The 19,534-nt window shown below is 39.8% G+C and overlaps 1 protein-coding gene across 2 annotated transcripts; it reads right to left on the bottom strand.

Annotated features, from left to right (window-relative positions):
- Window positions 1-141: 141 nt before the first annotated feature.
- dnajb6a (DnaJ heat shock protein family (Hsp40) member B6a) lies at window positions 142-18,047 on the bottom strand. 2 transcript variants are annotated; one of them, XM_084057469.1, is made up of 10 exons: window positions 17,886-18,047; window positions 16,652-16,746; window positions 14,221-14,330; window positions 13,417-13,479; window positions 13,049-13,171; window positions 10,746-10,892; window positions 8,705-8,906; window positions 7,325-7,395; window positions 2,574-2,702; window positions 142-1,447 (listed from the first exon to the last, which is right to left on the bottom strand). In XM_084057469.1, exons 2-10 carry the CDS (start codon window positions 16,714-16,716, stop codon window positions 1,380-1,382), a joined length of 978 nt encoding a protein of 325 aa, XP_083913595.1. In that variant the 5' UTR covers window positions 16,717-16,746; window positions 17,886-18,047; the 3' UTR covers window positions 142-1,379. The 2 variants fall into 2 exon arrangements, with proteins under 2 accessions (XP_083913595.1, XP_083913596.1); XM_084057470.1 differs by lacking the exons at window positions 142-1,447; window positions 2,574-2,702 and having other exon boundaries at window positions 6,335-7,395.
- Between the last annotated feature and the right edge of the window lie 1,487 nt (window positions 18,048-19,534).

Genomic DNA, 19,534 nt, shown 5'->3' with positions numbered 1-19,534 from the left:
ATTTTCACAATTCCAGTTCATTTTTGCTGTGAACAAATAAATAGAATCTGGATGTACACTAAAACCAACAAACTGACGTCAACACTACAGAGGTTTATAAACAGGTTGACTCATCCCAAACACGAACCACCAACACCAATGTCATATACTTTTACGCTTTAATATGTTTCACACAAAAGCAAGGCTTTCACACATTCTAACACACTGACAAGATGATATAGGAAATAGAAGAGTTAAATAAAGACAAGAATTGTCTCAGATATTATAAAAACAAGGGGGTTCATTAAAATAAATTGCTCTTTCAATCGCTAAATACATTAAACCCGAGGTTGCATTGTGATTGGTGGTTAGTGTGCTCACCTTTCTGACAATGTACTTGTTGTCAGGGAAAGATCTTCTTTGTAACTGTAAATATAGGGTTGATGTGATGTGTGTTGTATTTGTATTTGTGTACCAATGTCACTTTATATTATATTATATCTTATTTTTTTGACGACTTAAAAGCAAATGTTAAAAGAATACAATAGTATGGTGGGCCTGGTATCAGTGTCCGGGACCCTCCCTTATCAAATGTCTATGGCCAACAATTTAAATTTGTGTAACATAACATTGTGCACATAACACATACTAACACTGCTTTGCTTAAGCATCCTTCAACCAGTCTGACTAATAATCTTTATGTTGAATGTACACCATAAACATAACTATGCATCAACATATCCTTGCTCTTGGGTGGAAACCTTGTATGTCTAAAATTGTTCATAATGTTCCAGTGGATCTAATGGAGTTACCAGATTCTTAGTCAGAAGCTTTAATACGTTTCACTGGTAGCTTCCTTATGGAGCTTTAACCAGTGTGAGCGAACTATTCTATTGTAAAACCCAGAGACATAAAGTGTGACCAATAGCATTTATCTATAAAAAGAAAAATAAATATGGAGATAAAAGGTATCCACCTGACACGATTCATGTTTCAGATATGCTCATACCTTTACAGTTCTAAATGGTGTCATACTGTAGAAATAGTTGTTGTGAAGCTCTAAACTCTGTATGTGTGCATGCGTGTGTACCTGTGTTGATTACAATCTGCAGTCTTTCTAACGAAGCTGACATAAGATTCCCTAGGACATGTTCCCTCACTGTTTGTAAGGGGATTGCAGCTGGTACAAAGCTTAGACAAAAATAAGGCTAAACAGTTCTACCTCTGCCTCTAGCCATGGCATAGTGATGTTTCTAGGCAATTGATTGTTGTGTTCATCTATATGAGTCAATATGCCATGCACCTCTTCAGTGCATTGACATATTGTACCTCCAGTATTTATGTCCTTTACCGTTGCTATCTATGCAGACATAAATAATGTATGAGTGTGTATGTATGTGTTATGGTCTTCTCTTCTTGGCATCCTCTTCTGGGGTTAAAGGTTTTTTCCTCTTCAAGTCTGTGTGACCTGGAGTCAAATATAACAAACTGAGTTGAAGTAGGTCCACACACTTAGCAATCGTTCAGCATATTCAGTAATGGTCTGTTAGTTTCCCTTTTGATAAGATTGTACTTTTTATAATATTATATTTTATGGCAGAAACTTCTCCTAGAAATGAATGGTGGAATCTTCAGGAAGGCGTCAGCTGATGATGCAATAATCTGGCTGCTCTAGGACCACCTAGCAAACACTGCTGACCACCATGCACATATGACGACGATGTGATACCCTAGCAATAACCTGATAACACCATAGCAATTACCTATCAGTTAGGTAGGAACCACTATTAACCACCTACAGTAGTCGCACCGTAGCAACCTGGCTGGTTTTTAGCCTTGCTGGCGGCTATCAGTCAGTCCCAGTACACTTTGGTCCCAAACTAAATATCATGAAAACCACAGGCTAGAAATTTGTGAACCATGTTCCACAGACCACAGACCTTCCTGATTATGGCCTTTCCTGTAGCTCCACCCTTAGGCCAAAATGTCCACTTGCAGGCAAGATATTTCAAACTCTATTATTCATGCCCCACAGATGAAAAAGTACATTGCAACTTTTTCATTATTAGGTACTCTATTTTATTTCATTTTATTTTTTTGGTGTCGTTAACAACATTGTTTCTTTGAGTTGAAGTGGAAGTGAGTTGTTAAGAAATCTGTAGTACCAGTATGATTTGGTATTTGTTTGAAAATGAAACTGGTTTGATCATTTTCACACCGGCCCAACCCTATAACAATCTGAAGCAAGATGTATTCGTATTTCGTAAGATTTGACTTTTTCTAGTTACAGTACATCTTGTAATTATTGTAAAAATCACAAGGCCATGGAAAACATGAAGATGAAAAACAAAACCCAAAAGGAGATACAGGAGTTAATTTCGGCTGTGTTTTAACCCCAGGCCAAGCCAATAAAATGGCTTTGACATTCAGGACAAATTGCAAAGTAAAAACAGTTGACTGCTCACTTTCAGGTTTTCCCTCAGGCATAATGTCAGGTTTATACTATTTAGATGAAAATCACATGACTTGTCTACTAAGCTTGGTCAGAAAATAGTATCCTTGGTCACTAGACATTGACACACATATGTACTTACCTGACTCTGAGCTCCTTTTTGAGGAAGAGGAGGTTGTATTGTGTTGTGTTTGGGCAAGAGAAGAGGTGTGTGGGGAGACTCTGCCTCTGGTCTCTACAACAGCAGTTGTATTGTCGTTAGGTTTGCCGCCTGGGGGAGAAGGGAATACAACTTCACAGTTACCAATATCCACCTGGTCTATCAGACCCGCTGTGCCATAACATAGGGAGAGTGCCTGTGTAGAAATGAGGTTGGGTTATTGGGCACATTGGGGTTCATCCTTTTATCTTGTATCACTAGATTTTGGTGGAATATAGCCACATTTCTCAGATTGGCTACTGACTACTTTCCAACAAAGGTGCTAAGAAACAGGAGTCAATGGGCAGCCGAAGCAGCTGATTTAGTTGCGCGCCAGTGTCGCTCTCTGAAAATAGCAGATTTGCAAGCTTACAACGTGTCCCATGAGCAGGTAGATTTCCTATTTTCTGATTGTGACGCTGGAAACAACCAAGTATAAATCAGGGGTAAGTGTAGCAGCAGCTGAACTCAACTGTTGAGGAAGACCTCTAACAGAAGATAGGGAGAGGAAATGTGCTAGAGTGCTTGAAAAGGAATGCGGGAAAGTGCTGGTTAATATTTGTTTACATTTTGGTTTTTTTGCAAATTGTGTGTGGCATGGAAAGGCAGGATGTACCGTCTGTAAAAGCAATGCATGCCCAAAGGGTGCATTTAGTACATCCCCCAATTTTCTTGGAGAAGGGGAACTAGTATAGGAGTTTTAATCTCATGGATACACCTTATAGTAGTGGCTAAAGAATCGGGATTGTACGGGCACGTCATATACAGTATGTTGTGGCCAGGAGGACATAACTGAAGAGCTCCATGTCACCTCTCCTCTTCTGTACATTTCAGTGTCAAAGTGGAGTGTCACTAATTCAATGTGCTGCATTGGGGATTTACAGTAGGTGTGCTTTGTGTCTTGAGTGAATGTGTGCAGGTGGTGTGACGGGAGCTAGTTCGGCTGCCCACATCTCGTCCCCCTTGTGTTCTGCTGGATGCACAGCTGAGCAAAACAGTTCATTATTCAATTTAATGCCAACCCATTCCAATTTCCTTACAGTAGTTTGACCGGCTTGTAAAGTAGTACAAGTTAGGTCAACTATGGGTAAAACTGGCTACAATGTTGTAGATTTTGTCCAACCAATGCGTTAACAGGTACAAAGGCATAAGCTTATTGCATTATAATCAGTAAAGCACACATACTATTCAACAAACTCTAGCATGGAATTCTTAATGGGGAAACTGTATAAGTTCATTGTCACTTCAGAAGTCATAAGTCAAGATTCATTGGGCCTCATTCACAAAGCTCTTCGTAAATGTGTTGATCTTTTTAAGTAAAGACCGACGTGCGATTCATGAAAGGCTATGTGAAGCCTTGATTTATGTGGATCACAGGTGTATCAGATGATGATGCCCAACTGTTCGTAAATCAAGTGCGCGTTCACGTGCGGCCCATTTTCTTTGTACCATGCCCAAAAAGGCAACCGGAAATATCCAACATGAAACCAACTTCACCGTGCTGAGAACTCATCGTACCATAGTACAAGTTCAACTCTATGGTTCAAAGCTCATTTGCAAGCTTACAACGCTTCGTGTCGCAACGCCGTGGCAACTTGTAGATCAGTGTATTTGGCAAATGAGTATGGATGGATCCGCTGAACGTGAATGAAATATTGTTCTCATGAGTAAATGAGAAGAAAAGGCTATTCTACTGAAGAATTGCCCACCTTTGCTGATGTAGAGAATAAAGAAAAAAGATTATGCAAGAATCCAGGTTATATAAGCTATCGCACTACACCTGCTTTATATTGATCACTGAGGGGAAAGCGTATCCTATCCTACATCGATTGGGAATGGGAATGGACACCGAATTCATCCAGACTGCATCTTCATCAGATGGTAAGACTTGTAGGCGAAAAAAGAGGGGCATAATTATAGGCTATTCAGCTCTAAATGCGCAAACCGAAAAATAAAAAAAAATTGGGTTTGAATTTGTGTCTATAAGCCCATATGCATCCAAGCAATAGATTGTTTAACAGACTTTCTTTTATTGTATTTGAGGTTTAGCACCATTGTAATTGATTTTGCATGAATAAGGCATTCTAATAAAAGCTACACATGATTTGTGGCACATCCGAGAACCCGAGAGCAGACGTGAGTTTCAATGTAGCTGGCGCAAAGAATCACGTACAAAGAATCATGCTGAATCAGACTATGTACGTGGAAACACTCGTATTCGCGCTTTAGTCGACAGGGGTCCCCCAGGGCCCTACACAAGTCTGCTAGTATTTCCCTTCAACCCAAATCTCTTCAAAGAAAATAAAACGATCTTCAAACGCGTTGCAACATGACGCGTTGAGCTTGTAGATCAGCTATTTTCATCAAATGTTCTACCCGCAGAATAGCTATGCCAGGGTTCATGTGGAAAACATAAGTGGAAACAGGATAAATTACCTCATCAACCAACTGCTCTACTTCTTTGCAAAAATACAACGTAATTAGGCTTTCATCAGGATTTTTGTTTCAATAAAATGGGACCAAACTAATTGAGTTTCAGTCGGGGGGGGGGGGGGGGGGGGGCAGTAGGTATGTTTCTAGACACTGTACTGTGGCCGTGTGGGGTGACAAGAGAGAATGTAGTGTGCATTCTGTGCAATGCCAAGCCATGCAGCAAGAAACCATTTTCAGTGAAAGTCCCAACATTGTTTTTTCAGTTGTGAAAAGAAATGTCACCCTCAATTTCAAATCAGTTTCAATTAACTATAAATGTCTTTAAAGGACAACTTTAGTTTTTTACAACCAAGGTTTATATTTTAGCTTGTAATTAAAGTAAATAAAAGATGAGTGTTATTTTTTTTTCATTTACTGCTTTCTACAGTTTTGGCAATTTTTGCGATATTTTTTACAGTGGGCGGGGGCATTCTGTCCGGTGGCTAAATATGCCTTTTTTACACAATAAAAAAGGTCCTGTGGTCTTTGATGGCCAGATGTGAGTTATTGGGGGTTAGAAGAGCTACTGTACATAATAATAAAGAAAACACCGGGTTATTGTGTAAAAAAAGACATATTTAGCCACCGGACAGAATGCCCCCGCCCACTGTAAAAAAAGATCGCGAAAATTGCTAAAACTATTGAAAGCAGTACATTTAAAAATTTTAACACTCATATTTTATTTACTTTAATTACAATCTAAAAGATAAACCTTGGTTGTAAAAAACTAAAGTTGTCCTTTAAGTGAACTCAACTGCCTCAGAGGTGATGGCAAGGTTGAACTCGCCTGAATTTATTTTCAAGGGTGTGCATGGATTTGCAATATTAAATCGCCAGTACTTATTTCTGTTGGTGTAATTGTTGAAAAAGGTATATTTTAGCGTTTTGAATAAAAAGCCAAAATGCATAGCATGGAAAGATGTGCAGAACATGCAGAAACTCGATTATGGGCAATCACCAATTTTGTTAGTGCCAGTGTGCTTACATGCATGCTCTTTTATCAGTTGCAAAACACAAAAAGAAAGGGAAGGGCTCTGGGTTAATAAAGCAATCCGAAATCAACCATTGACATTAAAGTTAATTTATGTGTAACATATTTGGATGAAACAGCAATGGTTACAACCTCTTGATACCAACAGACCAGCTGCCTCTTTTCTTAAACAATCACATGTTTACAATGGACAACGACAGTTGATTTGGTGGGGGAAAAAACAGCACAAGCCACCCCAGACTTACACATCCCCAAAAAAGGATGAAACTCATATTTATTGGTTTGAAATTGTTTTACAAAGTACACAAAATTCCTTGTTTATTCATATATAATTTATAGAATCATTAATTTGTGCATTGTTATGCAGCTATAACATTAAGACTCAACAATTATTGTCATACATGCTTATTAAATGAAGGGGAAAAAAACAAAAACACTTGTTTTAGGACATAAAAAACACATATCACATTCTACCAGCATTTTTCTTTTTTTTTTCTTTTTGTTTTTTTTACAAAAATGAAATGTTACTTGGCGAGGTTAGATAAGCCATAAAGAGTAAGGGCTAAGTTTAGTCAAAGCAAACAAAAGTTGGGGTTTAGTTATTTCTGATCCAGTTCAACACTCAATTTTGAATATCCAGATGGGGAAAAAAGCAAACGTCATGCTTTTATTTTCAGAATGCATGTTGTATCAACTGTCTGAAACACCAGTCAAAAGGCAATATGCCCAGGAATGAAAGCATAATAGATAGATCAATACAAGAGGACGATAGAGACAGTAACAGAGCGGAGTGCATACAGAAGACAGTACATGATGAAGAAGGGAAGATTTCTCTTGTCCTATACATGGTCATATTAACATTGTGGTCCCGAACACAAGTTATTAAAACGACAACACCACCCTGAGCCAAAACATACTGACAGCTCCATATTCATAAATACGTTAAACAAAATGCATAGAAAAATTCCCCATCTAAGATCAACACATCGGACCTGTGGTAGGTAGAAACAAACACTAATCTGGGAAGAGGAGGTGAGGAAAATAAAAGGAATTATTTTTCTTGGAACACCGGAAGTACATCCAAATAATGGTAGCACTGTAATAGCGTTGCTTGTTGCTTTTTCTGTGTTTGTTTCAAGCTCAAATTTGTGTGTTTGTGCTGCTTGTGCGAGGAAGGGAGGTAGAGGGCGTTTTCTTTACTTGTTATCCAGACGCAGTAGCTGTTCCTTACCATTGATGGTCAGTGACCGCAACTGTCCATCCTCCTCCACCTCCACACGCTCCTGTCCGTTCTCCACGATCCTGAAGGAATGGAAGAGGAACAAATTGTTGGGTGGAAACTGCATACGTCCAAAACTGAATTAAAATGAAAAAAATGCCGATATACAAGCTCAAAATATGTCGTGATGTGAAATGTTTTGAGCTTGTACTTGGGTTATTTTTGCTACTTTTGTGCCGTGACACTGTAGTATGACGAAGTAGGGTATTAATCTATAATTTAAAAAAAAAGATAGAATCTGAATCTGTTTACTCATTGTGTGGGATGTTAGATAGCATGCAAATATTTCCTTCCTTCTTCCCACCCCCTATTTTTTTTTTTACAGTAGTAGTAGCAGTGGTGATGGCTGTATAGTAGCCCATGTCACCCTCTCTTCGGTTCAACACAAAGCAAGGCAAGATGTATTGTAATACTTTAGAGCCGTCTCCGAACAGGAATTTCCTTAGTCAACTGAAAGTGTCAATTTTCAACTGACAGTTGAGTATTCGTAGTGCATAGTAGTGGGTTGCTGCCAAACTGGCATGGTGGATATATCCACTAGCAGGGATGGATGAGCCAAGCTAAAACTGGTGGCTGTCGTAAAAGGCACAAAACAACACTAAATAAATCTTATGAATGATTCCTAGTACACAGTCAGCAGTATAGGTCCACACCACAACTATAAGGATGACAGTGGTGAACTACATCGTTGGGATCACTTTCAGAGCGATCTGAGGAAATGATAAAACACTGACAGTCAATCAAAATCCATCTGAATTTACAGGTCATCACATTCAACACGTCACTCACATTGAACAGATACATTTTGATTATCGATTATTTTTTTAACATGTTTTTGTTAGTGAAAATGTTGTACGATATGAGTCCCGTACACTGTCTTCACTTACAAAAATATATTGATAGGGATACAACGTTTCAGTCACTCAGACCTTCATCATGCATGTGACCGAAACGTTGTATCCCTATCAATACATTTTTGTAAGTGAGGACAGTGTGCGGGACTCCTTTTTTCAGCTCTTCAAGTTCATTACTCCAACGCGCCTGTCCATCTCCGTAGGTGTGCAAAAGTGCGGCACAGTATAAAATGGTAATTAAGTGGTTAATCATACTAATAGATTTAGTTTATTATAAAAAAATGTATTCGAATTTTTTTTTTTTTGCTATATATTTTTTGCTATAAAATGTTATTAAATGTAAAAAATAATAAGAAACAAACAAAAAAGTGCTTCTCAATTATTCAAACAATTGAAAAAGTAATCGATAGAATAATCGCTAAGAAAATAATGGATTGCTGCAGTCCTAATAGCCATCCATAAACAGCAGTCGGTGTACCTCTTTGTGGTGATCTTTCTGCCGTTGATGAACTTGGTGGAAGTGGAGACGGAACGGAAGTTTCCCATGCCCCCACCACCTCCGCCTCCACCTCCCCCGAAGGAGGAGGAGGAGAAGGAGGTGAAGCCTCCTCCCAGACTGCCCATGGAGGTCATGTGACCCATGTGGCCCATAGAGCCCATCGGACCGAAAGAACCAAAGCCTGAGGACAGAAAGAATGGACCGGATGTAATTCCTTTACACAACCCTTGAGCTCAGCCCACGTTATAATAGATTAATGAAGCAAATAATAAATCAGATAAAAAGGCAAATTAAAAGGTGGAACAAAATGTTTTGGAGTCATTATCCAAGTGTTTTGACTTAATGGTGTAAGGCTACATGCAGTCTTATCCAGGGAAAGAGGTTAGGGGTGTAAAAGTTAATTGAATTAATCAATTTACTCGATTATAAAGAACAATTTTAATAAAAGTATTTTTCCAAAAAATAGCAGATCCCTAACGCATCGCAATGCATTGCATTCCGAGCTTGCAGTTTTGTGTATTGTTGCATGACAATCTTTGTCAAAAAACATTGACAAAGAAAATAATTGATATCCCCCAAGAGTTAACCAGAGGACACCATACACTACAGCCTAGTCCTCCTTAGAGGCTTTGGCTAGCTCATAGGAGAAGCTTATAGGAGTGAAGCTTAAAAGCTCAACGGTCGGCCGCTAAGAGCGGAGGGGTCCAAAAAGGGTAGGCATAATTTATTGGCTGTAGTCGGGCCTCACGGAAGAGGCCAGATTTTTTTTTCAAATAAAATCAGGGTTAAATGACATCAGTCGCTACCCTTGGGTCACGGAAGTATTTTTCCCATTGAAATTCCCAGTGGGAAAGCTTAGATCTCGTAATATAAGAACTGTGTTCCAAAAATAAACAAATCAGCCCGCCGATATCGTCAGGTATGTGACTCTGTGTCGTTTATGATATTGAGTTACATTTGATAACGTCTGTGGTTGGAGATTTTTTTTTCCTTTCTTACTCTTTGGATTTACTTTTTCACGGTCAGTGATGCTTTATATCCATATGAGTAAAATCTCCTGGATGATTTTATTTTTGGAACAAAGTTCTTATATGACGCGATCTAAGATTTCCCTGGGACTAGATAACTCTTATCTATAACAATAACAAATATCTTGTGGTAAAGATGGTAATGAAATACATTGTCAACACATCCTTTTCTAGAGGATTGCATACCCTGGACTGAAAAAAAAAATGAAAAAAGAGGGCATGTGGCTACAATTACAATTTTAAAAAGAGGGCATGTAGGTGATTACTATCTGACTCAGTTTAAATACAATTTCCCGCTGCATGTAAATTGATTTGCAGACCTAAGATTCAGATTAGAAAGCTGTGTGAAACATTTTTCTCTCAATAAAACTAATTCTCCCTGAAATATGCCCAAATCGCTAATACTGACGTTTTGATATTCTCTGGGGATTTATGGTGCTGACCTACTAAAATCCTAAATAAATCTGATGGTTCTCTGGAGCCCTAGAACTGTGGAAGTGTGTCTCTAGGATAAATTCAATGTGTCTACAACCTTAAACCCATTAGGACCTGAGGCCGATTTCACAAATATCTTCTAAATCCTTACAGTTTTCTGAAAAACATATGTTGCTATATCAGTGGTTCTCAAACCTTTTCATGTCAAGGACGCCCAAAATTATCGTATGAACCGTGGATCCACAAAATTCGTGTCAGCCTGTGTTTAGGTGAGACATGACCTTTGACACGATCTAAATGTCTCAATAGAAGAGCAGGGAGACAAAATAAAACCACCCCAATTGTATATAAGTTATATTGTATTAACATACTCTACCATACAGATTGGACAAAATCACATTTCATTCATTAAAAAAAAAGTAAATAGTGCCTCTTTAAGTCTAAATATGTGGAATTTAGTAATAAAATGCAATATATTAGGCTAAGACTTTTCAGGACATGCACTGGAAAGTATTGTTATTTTTTGTTATTGTTATTTACATTGCTCCATACTGTACCTGGGTCAAAGGGAGAGAAGCCAGCACCGAAGGGAGGGAAACCACCAAAGCCTCCAAAGAAAGGACCGCCTGTCCGACTCCGACTGACCCGACTGTGGTGCCGTCGCCCTCCACCAAAGAACGGATCGTCACCAAACAGATCACCACCTGGGAGAGTGATGGGATAGAAGGAGAGAGACAAAGACAGTGGGAGGGTTAACAGATTGACTGAGAAAGAGTTACGAGGGAGCGCAGGTTAGAGAGAGGTAATTTGTTATAACCACTCTTTAAAAGTCACAAAAAAAGAGTGTACAACAACAACAGTTTATTCAGAACTTTCATGTAAATGTTCTGAAAATAAAGCAGCTGGATGAGGTGAGTGAATCCGTATACCAGTGCGATGGTTGTGAGTGATAAGTGGATAGGCAGGAATGTTGTATGGTAAAAATACAAACAAGGAGATAAGAAGGAGATAGGTACCATGATTTAGTAAGAGAGGTTTTTTCCTTTTTATTGGGGACCCATAAAATGTCCCTAAGACCCAACCACCTATGGGTCCCGTGACCCACTACATTGGAAATGGTTCAACATTACATAATGCAATACAAGTGCATGCCTGCAAATAGGCCATGTGCGTGTGTACCACCCAACTCATCGCTATACCTTGATACTGTAGCGCAGCAGGGCTTCTTTCCACCACTTCCTCATAGATGCTCTGAAGTGTTCCTGCATTCATTTATCCTTAGTTTCCTAAAGCATAATCTATAGACTCCATCATGCAGGGGTGTAGCTTGCCAAAAAGCACAGAAAGTAGTAGTGATATACTGTATCTACAAGCTATCAACAGATCTACAAGCTTACACCGTGTTGGCTTGAAGATCTGCTTTTTGGAAGCCATAATGTGAAACTGTGAAAAAACGAAGCAGGTTGAGCATGTTTCTGGCTTTACATCACGTCAAACCAAGAAGCCTACTTAATAACTGTCAATAACTGTTTACTGTCATGTTTACTGTTTCATGATGCCAAGGAAGTCCCTTGCCAGAAATGTGTCACCACCAAGTTGTTCTATGACTTTGCTCCTAAGAGTCACTCCTTGTATTGTATCCACATAGGCTCCAAAGTCAGGGGCTTTTACAGACTGTAGCAAGCTTGTTGCAACAAATTGATTAATGATGTCATTTTGTTACATATTGTACAACTTTGAGCTGCCATGTGAGTATAACTGAAGATGACGGCTTGGCGTTAGTCTTTACTCTACTGCTGCAATGTGATCAATACATGACAGATCTTTTATTGCTCCCTGATTCATGTTGGTCGCACCATTTGTAAATCGTTTACAAATTTGGCAAGAGATCATGTCTATTTCACCGCCACGACACTGCGCAACTCCAGGCCTTTCTGTGTCTCTGTGTGTGTGTGTGTGTGTGTGTGTGTGTGTGTGTGTGTGTGTGTGTGTGTGTGTGTGTGTGTGTTTTTGAGCCTGCTAGTAGCCAGCAGGCTGTCGGGAAACCAAACCAATTAGCCAGTCAATGTATATGCTCACAAACAACTTTGTAATGATGATGATGAGATGTTATTAATGGTTATAAATCTACATATTGTAAGGCTAATGTTGTGTTACTTTATTTAATATCCAAATAATTATAATTAAAATAAATAAATATAAACGTTCAAACCGGCCAGAGATATTTATATTTAATGGCCAAATACGATTTTAAAATTGGTCAATGACCGGCATATCGGTTTATGGAAAGAAACTTTGCTCCTTAGCAAAGGCTACCATTTCTCCTTTGAGACCTTTCTGTAGTCTGCTGTCAGGATTAGCGTAGTAGGCTATTGGAGACAGACCAGTGCTTACATAGTGTTGAAAAAAGCAGGCAAGTATGCGGACGGACAATACCGCAGTGTGTCTGTGGAATTTTGTGAGCTTTCATAGTCTAGTGTACTGGAAGCATTCTCAAAGCCTACCAGACACATTTTATAGACAACACTGCCCATGGACTCAGGTCCTCACGGACACATATAATGACTGTGTGGATCTCTTAGGTGGACATCCACTCAGAGTCTGCTATACTGTATGTGCAGGTGGACCCTGCAGACATTCATCTGCGTACATTTTGGCAACTATGGACGCCATGCTGTTCTTGGAGAACCTCTCCAACGTAATTCATCATGAATAAGTGAATAAAGCCATCCCCTCCCCCAAGTAATCGTGTGTGTGTGTGTGTGTGTGTGTGTGTGTGTGTGTGTGTGTGTGTGTGTGTGGGGGGGGGGGGGGGGGGGGGGGGGGGGGGGGGGGGGGGTCAAAAAGGAAAAAGACTTACCAAAGAAATCAGCACCAAATGGGTCTGTGCCCCCAAAAAACTCCCGGAATACATCCTCTGGGTTGCGGAATGTGAAATGGTGGTCTCCGTTGTGGAAGTGGTCTCCGTTGTGGAAATGTCCTCCTAAAATATTAACATTTCACAGTTAAGAGCTGTAGAAAACGTGGACCAAACATCCACTTATCGTGTTATTATGTTTTATTTATTTTTCACTTGCTGGTTCCAATCCAACTGTTCTGTGTCTGCATCCTCAGACCACTACCCCAGTGGCAAGCCTTGACACAGTTTTGTGCTCCAGGATTGGAAAGAATTCTTCACAAAGTGGTTTCACTGACAGTAGCTTTAAAGGAGTTAGGATGTAATTTTACCTCCTCCATTGCTTCCCGACAGACCTTCTTTGCCATAGCGGTCATATAAGCTTCTCTTGTTGGCTGAGGGAGAAACATAAGAGTACAGATAGAAGGAAAAGTTATTACAGAATATTTAAGAGAAACAACATCTTTCTGTATAATATGTATGTACAATTACACACACAACACACACACACCTGTAAATATAAAATCTATATTACACAATATTACATCTATATTACTTATATATATCACATACACAATCTGAAAGATGAGAATTTCAATGATCACTTTTTAAATACGCGGTTTACAGATTTAATCCAATCCAATACCCTATCCAATCATTTTTCAAAAACATGGATAGGGTGATGGTCTCTTAATGTTGCACATGTAAACATGGATTTTTACAATTTTAAGGTAAAACCCCTTTTCCTGGTGGGTTGAGCTTAAGTGTTTCAAGTGCAAAAAGCACTGACCACAGCCAGGTCTGCCTTCTAGAATAGCATTTGGGTATGCTAAATTTGTATTCCTAGGATAAGCGGGCGCAGGAGCCCTTGTTTGTCTGAAGCGGACTTGAGCCACAAGAGGCACCGCCGTGTGAGCTAAGGCGAGCGAGTCGCAGTGCCGAAAGTTCTGAAGTCTGCTTCAGCAGACTCAGCGCTGTCTGAGTTACGTCCCGATAGGGACCTCCGAAACGTCAACACCGCCTCGCGTGTGGTCCAAGTGAACACAGCCGAGCACTCCCTACTCCTGTTTCAGCCAATCAGAAACAGCGTCTGGCCCCGCTCATCCTAGGGAAACAATGGGTATTTTACTACTGACCGTCTGACAGGACTTCATAAGCCTCTGAAAGTTCCTTGAACTTCTTCTCGGCTTCGTCTTTGTTCTCAGGGTTTTTGTCTGGATGCCACTTCAGGGCCAGTTTTCTGTACCTGGATGGGGGGGGGGGGGGGGACAGCAACCTTAGAAAACCATCATCATGCAAATGAAAGAGTGTGCTAGAACCTTTTATGGTATTATCAATGACATAAAGATTCGCAATTCTGAAACGCTGCTATGTTACATTGCTGAATACAGAGTCATACTAGTCTGACAACACAGCCCGACAGTATGGCAAGTATGTCTACTTGACATATTGGGACCAGAGCCTTCCAATGTAATGGTCTGTTAGCCTGGGACCAGACAAATCTGCCAGTGCAAATCCCGCCCTTGGGAGAAAAAAAACGTCCTCATAGAAGCACCAGACTCATATCCACGCAGTGATATAGTCTGGCCAGTGGCCACGCGAGGCCAATGGTCTGTAGGCATGGCAGGACCAAAGCCTTCTAATGTCAAATTCAAGTCTTCCCTTCCTACTATGATTCGTTGAGCAATGAAGTGCCTACGTAACAGGTGACGTTTGGAAATCAAATGGAAGCTTCTCAGATTGAGAAGCGAAGTGGAAAAAAAAAAACAGCTGAATGTAGCAAGTCAGTCTGGATTCCAGGCTAGAATGTTTGAGGAATAGAGTCAATGATGTAAACTAAACAATGATTGTGTATATATGATAAGACTACATTTCATAACACACCACCATATGCTAAATTCAATATTTTGTTTCTGGACACATCATACATGCTAAAAGGTAATGTTAAAGCCGTGTAAAAAGCCTGTGAACAATGTGGTAATGAATTAACCGTTTTTCACAATTTTTCAGTTCACGTTTTTGGGGCATGGCTAAATCATGGGTCGATGACATTAGGAGCCATTTTCCAGTGAGTCGGTCAGTTTCCCTGGATGGGGGAGGGGCACACCAGCATGTTCTCTCTGTTCTCCCATGAATGGGAGTGATTTTAGTGCCTCTGACGGACACGCCCCCAGGGTTCAGAGCAAAGTGGCTAGAGGAAATAATGCTTATTTTTCATGATTCTGACTGGGTGGTTTATAACACATTATTCTGTGGTGTGACAAACTGACAATACTAATTATTGCTTTGCAGGATCTTTAAATTTGATTATCTTTTTATAATCGATTAAATCCTCTACTCACTTTGAGTACCAAGACAAGCGCTATATAAATTGGATGTATTATTATTATTATAAATCTATTAGTTTGATAACTGCTGTGCCCCTTGTATTGTTTAGTATTTTGCATTAAAGTTCCATGTGGTGTCACTCTAATTCCACATTAGATGACTACAACAGACAGGCTACAGTACGGATACAGTAATGCTCGTGCGAAGGGGTCTAAAGCGCGCAAGACTTGGCATTTGGGGACAATATAACATGCATTTGGGATGAATAGAAATCCTCTGTGGTATGCATTTGGGACAAAGATGTTTTTTTTTACCCCCTTTTTACTCCCCAATATAGTTGTTATGCAAACTGATTCCTCTGTTGTCACTGCTGTTGTATGCTACTGACTCACCTACCAGTGAAGAGCCCCCACCGGGAGGATGTAGAGCCTTCGTCCTACTCCTCCCGTGCCGCCCCAGCCCTTAGGATTACGCACAGAGACAATAACACCCTCCCCCGAACACGGGTGTTCGTGTAGATGCTCGATAAAGCCGGATGCACCACGGTGGGTTCGAACCCTTAACCTCTGCGGTAGTGGGCAGCCAGGCACTTTACCACTGCGCCACCCGAGCAGCGAAATGTATGCGAATCTGAAATGTTTTGGGGATTTGTTCCGCAGATTGTGCTACATACATATAACAAAAATATATTAAAACAAGGAAATAAAGAATTGAATAGAATGACAATAGTTTAAAAAATGTATATACTATACGCTAATATGCATATTTCTGGCACCGCCAAAAATGAATGACCACTGACAGGTTGTCTGTGTAAAAGCAAGAAATGCCAAGTCATAAAACTAGCATTGTACTTTGCTTTGTCTATGTAGAGACAAGAATAACGTTACTGTAAACTGGCCAGTATAGTTCACCTATAAACTACTTCATAAGAACAATGTTTGTGTGAGAGATTCACTGAAAACATTTGATCTATTTTTTTACATGCACATATAATCAACTATACATTGCACTGTGGTCTTGTCTATACAAGGAAACAGAAGTGAAAGTAATTAAGAATGTGAAACTTGATTGCTGATCTATCTATTCTTGTAAAATATATTTTTTTCAGCAAATCTCTAAGTTAAGTCAACATTGTTCTTGTGAAACTGTTTTGTTCATAGGTAAAGGTAAAGGGGAAAAAAGCAGCAACTGAAAGACAGTGGGAGCTCCACAACTAGAATGAAGTACACAGCTACTCACGCTTTCTTTATGTCCTCTGCAGTTGCATCTCGCCGCACACCTAATATGTGGTAATATTCCACCATGATGAGTGGAGAGGAGAATCTTCAACAAGCCTGGTGAAGTTGTACAGTAAAACATAGCATAACAATTAGGCTGATGCAAGATTTGCAATATAACAAAGATCTAGAACTTTGCCAGATGTCTAGGCATGATCTGTCACAGACCTACTGTCTAGGATCATGGAATGTGCATTTTCACTCATGTGAGTCTTCTATCAACTAAGTCCAATGCAGCTTGTCAATATCTTATCTTATTATCTTATCAATATCTTATTAATATCATTGTTGTTTGACCTGGTTGTCAACGCACACCAAAGAAGATTCCTTTAACTTTCTGATTAAAGTATAATAGACTGATGAAAAATAAATGACTATGAGGTACTAGTCCAGTGCACAAGTCATAAATGTTGAATGTAGCATCTGTACTACTAAGATTTAAAGAAGGTAAAACTGTAGCCTATTCTCTATTGAACTGGTTTATCCTGTATGTTCTCTCTTCTGATCGGATAACAATGTAAGCTTACATCATTAGTATTACACAGTACAAAGTGATATGGTGCTGGCCTGGGACACCACAGATAATATCTGTAATAATATAATGATACGGTGCTGGCCTGGGACAACTTGTCCCAGGCCAGCACCATATCATTATATTATTATATTGTAATGAGGCACAGTGTGCAATGCATTCAAGATGCGATGCAATGATTCTGGTTGAGATAAACAAACGGCAATGACTAGCAAATGTCACCTTACTTTGGTTGCAAAAAAACAGAAATTGACTAGGACACGTTACATCCAGGTCTCGACTGTAACAGAAAATAATAATTGCTGGTTTATAATGTCAATAAAGAAACGTTCTACTGCCATTGGTCAACTGTGCTGCTCTGCAGACCATCCACTGAACCAAACAAAGGACAGCTTGGCAGTCACACACAAGCCTCCAACTGTCATCACTAGTGCAGTATTTCTGGATATACGGTGCATTTTGTCTGACAAATCCCTCCCCCCTTACCAAGGAAAGGAGCAGCTCTCATAAAAACATTACGATTCAATTATTGTGATGGTTTTTGTTTGCGATGGCTAACGTTATCCCCGTTTAAAGAAAGCAGGTAATTATAAGCTAGCATCGCTGCTAGCCGATTGCTCCAGGGCAGCAGCAGCAGCAATTTGACCCATTCTGTCACATTTACCTGTCCGACACGCAGTCCAGTGTCTCCGTGCACTGGTGAAAATGTAACAATATACAATGTGTTGTTGTTTTTCTGCTTCTAAAGAGCCTTAGCTGGGGGTTTTCGTCATGGTCAGCAGCCCTGGAGGTTGTTTTAGATTTGACGCAACGTCCTGTTGGCAGTAGTTAGTCTGGTTACAGCCTTCCGGTGGGCCTTCGAGTTGCATTCAGTGTTGCCAGGTTTTGCGAGAGAAACAAGCAACCAGGTCTATGAAAACAAGCCCAGAAGAAGCCAATTAAACATAATTGGCTATTTGAAGATAGCTGATCTACAAGCTCACTGCGACGCATTGTGAGCTTGTAGATCTGCTATTTTTCCAACAAAATCTTGAAGAAATTTTGAAAAATGTGTAATATTTGTGAAACATTTCAACAACACAAATCTTGTATGGGGGGTCCCTGGCATAAAATATTTTCAGATGGGTGTCCGTGTCCGCAGACAAATACATATTAATTTGGGGGGTTCTTGACTTGAAAATGTTTGAGAAGCACTGGTTTAAACAACATTAGGAAGCAAGACCAAATAAGAAACTACACTTTAGAAACAAGCACAAAAAAACGCACCCCGCAACTAACCAATATTGACATGCAACTTTACAGAAAAACAAGTGCAAAGTGACTTATAATAAGCAGACATGGCAACACTAGTTGGATTGGCCCCTGCTTGGCCCCCGCCGCTGTCTGTCACACAGCATATGGGCGGGACCCAAATATGTGACTGACTGCTGAAGCTTGCGTCACCGCAGAGCCTGCCTACTGTATCCATGAGGGATACAGGCAGCGTTGCCATGTCCGCTTATTATTAGCGACTTTGGGCTTATTTTTCTGTAAAGTTGCTTGTAAATATTGGTAGTTGCGGGTTGCGTTTTTTTGGTCTTGTTTCTAAAGTGTAGTTGCTTATTTGGGCTTGCTTCACAATTTAAAAAAATATTTCAACCAGTTGATTCTCAAATACTTTCATATCATGGACTTGGTCCCCAACCCCCATCTGAAAATGTTTTGTTCCAGGGAGCCTCGTACCAGATTTGTGTTGAATGTGTTAAATGTTTCGAAAATCTTCCAAATATTCCACATTTTATTTCAAGATTTTTTGAAAATAACAAATCTACAAGCTCACAACGTGTCGCATCGCGACGCGTTGTGAGCTTGTAGATCAGCTATTTTCAATGTATACAGTACAGGTTTAAGGTACTCATAATGGTCAAGTGCCCCAGTTGCTTCTATATTTCTCTCACAAATTCTGCCAACACTGGATACAGGATAGGTGGGCAGTGGGCCCCAGGGACATCTGGGCACCCAAAATGTTAAAAAATAAAATATTTGAAAAATGGTCAGTAATGTAAAGTATAGATGATGTGAACAACATGCACGGTACATCATTATCAGACTTATGACATCAGACACCGAGGTGCCCACCAATCTCTAACTGTATCCGCTCATTTCCAGACTCCAGAGCCACACAGACTGGATAATGTGTGGTCTATTGTTAATCAAATCAGTTAATTAATGTGCTTGCTTGGCATGTCTAAGAGTTGGATGATGTGCATTAACAATTGCTATAACTTGAAGTAAAGTAATATTAACACCTACGACTACACCTCAAGGGACATT

Source organism: Gymnoscopelus microlampas, assembly GCF_963454915.1.
Source record: "Gymnoscopelus microlampas genome assembly, chromosome: 5".
NCBI classification, from domain to species: domain Eukaryota; kingdom Metazoa; phylum Chordata; class Actinopteri; order Myctophiformes; family Myctophidae; genus Gymnoscopelus; species Gymnoscopelus microlampas.
This window is presented reverse-complemented; position numbering and strand designations above follow the sequence as displayed.

Bases quoted from the DNA above. Each gene is read 5' to 3' on its own strand.
- dnajb6a (XM_084057469.1), bottom strand. From the start codon at position 16,716: ATGGTGGAATATTACCACATATTAGGTGTGCGGCGAGATGCAACTGCA. The intron at 13,480-14,220 runs GTCAGTAGTAAA...TTTCTCCCTCAG, and splicing joins TTATGAAGTCCTGTCAGACG to CCAACAAGAGAAGCTTATAT. The intron at 7,396-8,704 runs GTACACCGACTG...CCATTCCTTCAG, and splicing joins AGAAAGATCACCACAAAGAG to GATCGTGGAGAACGGACAGG.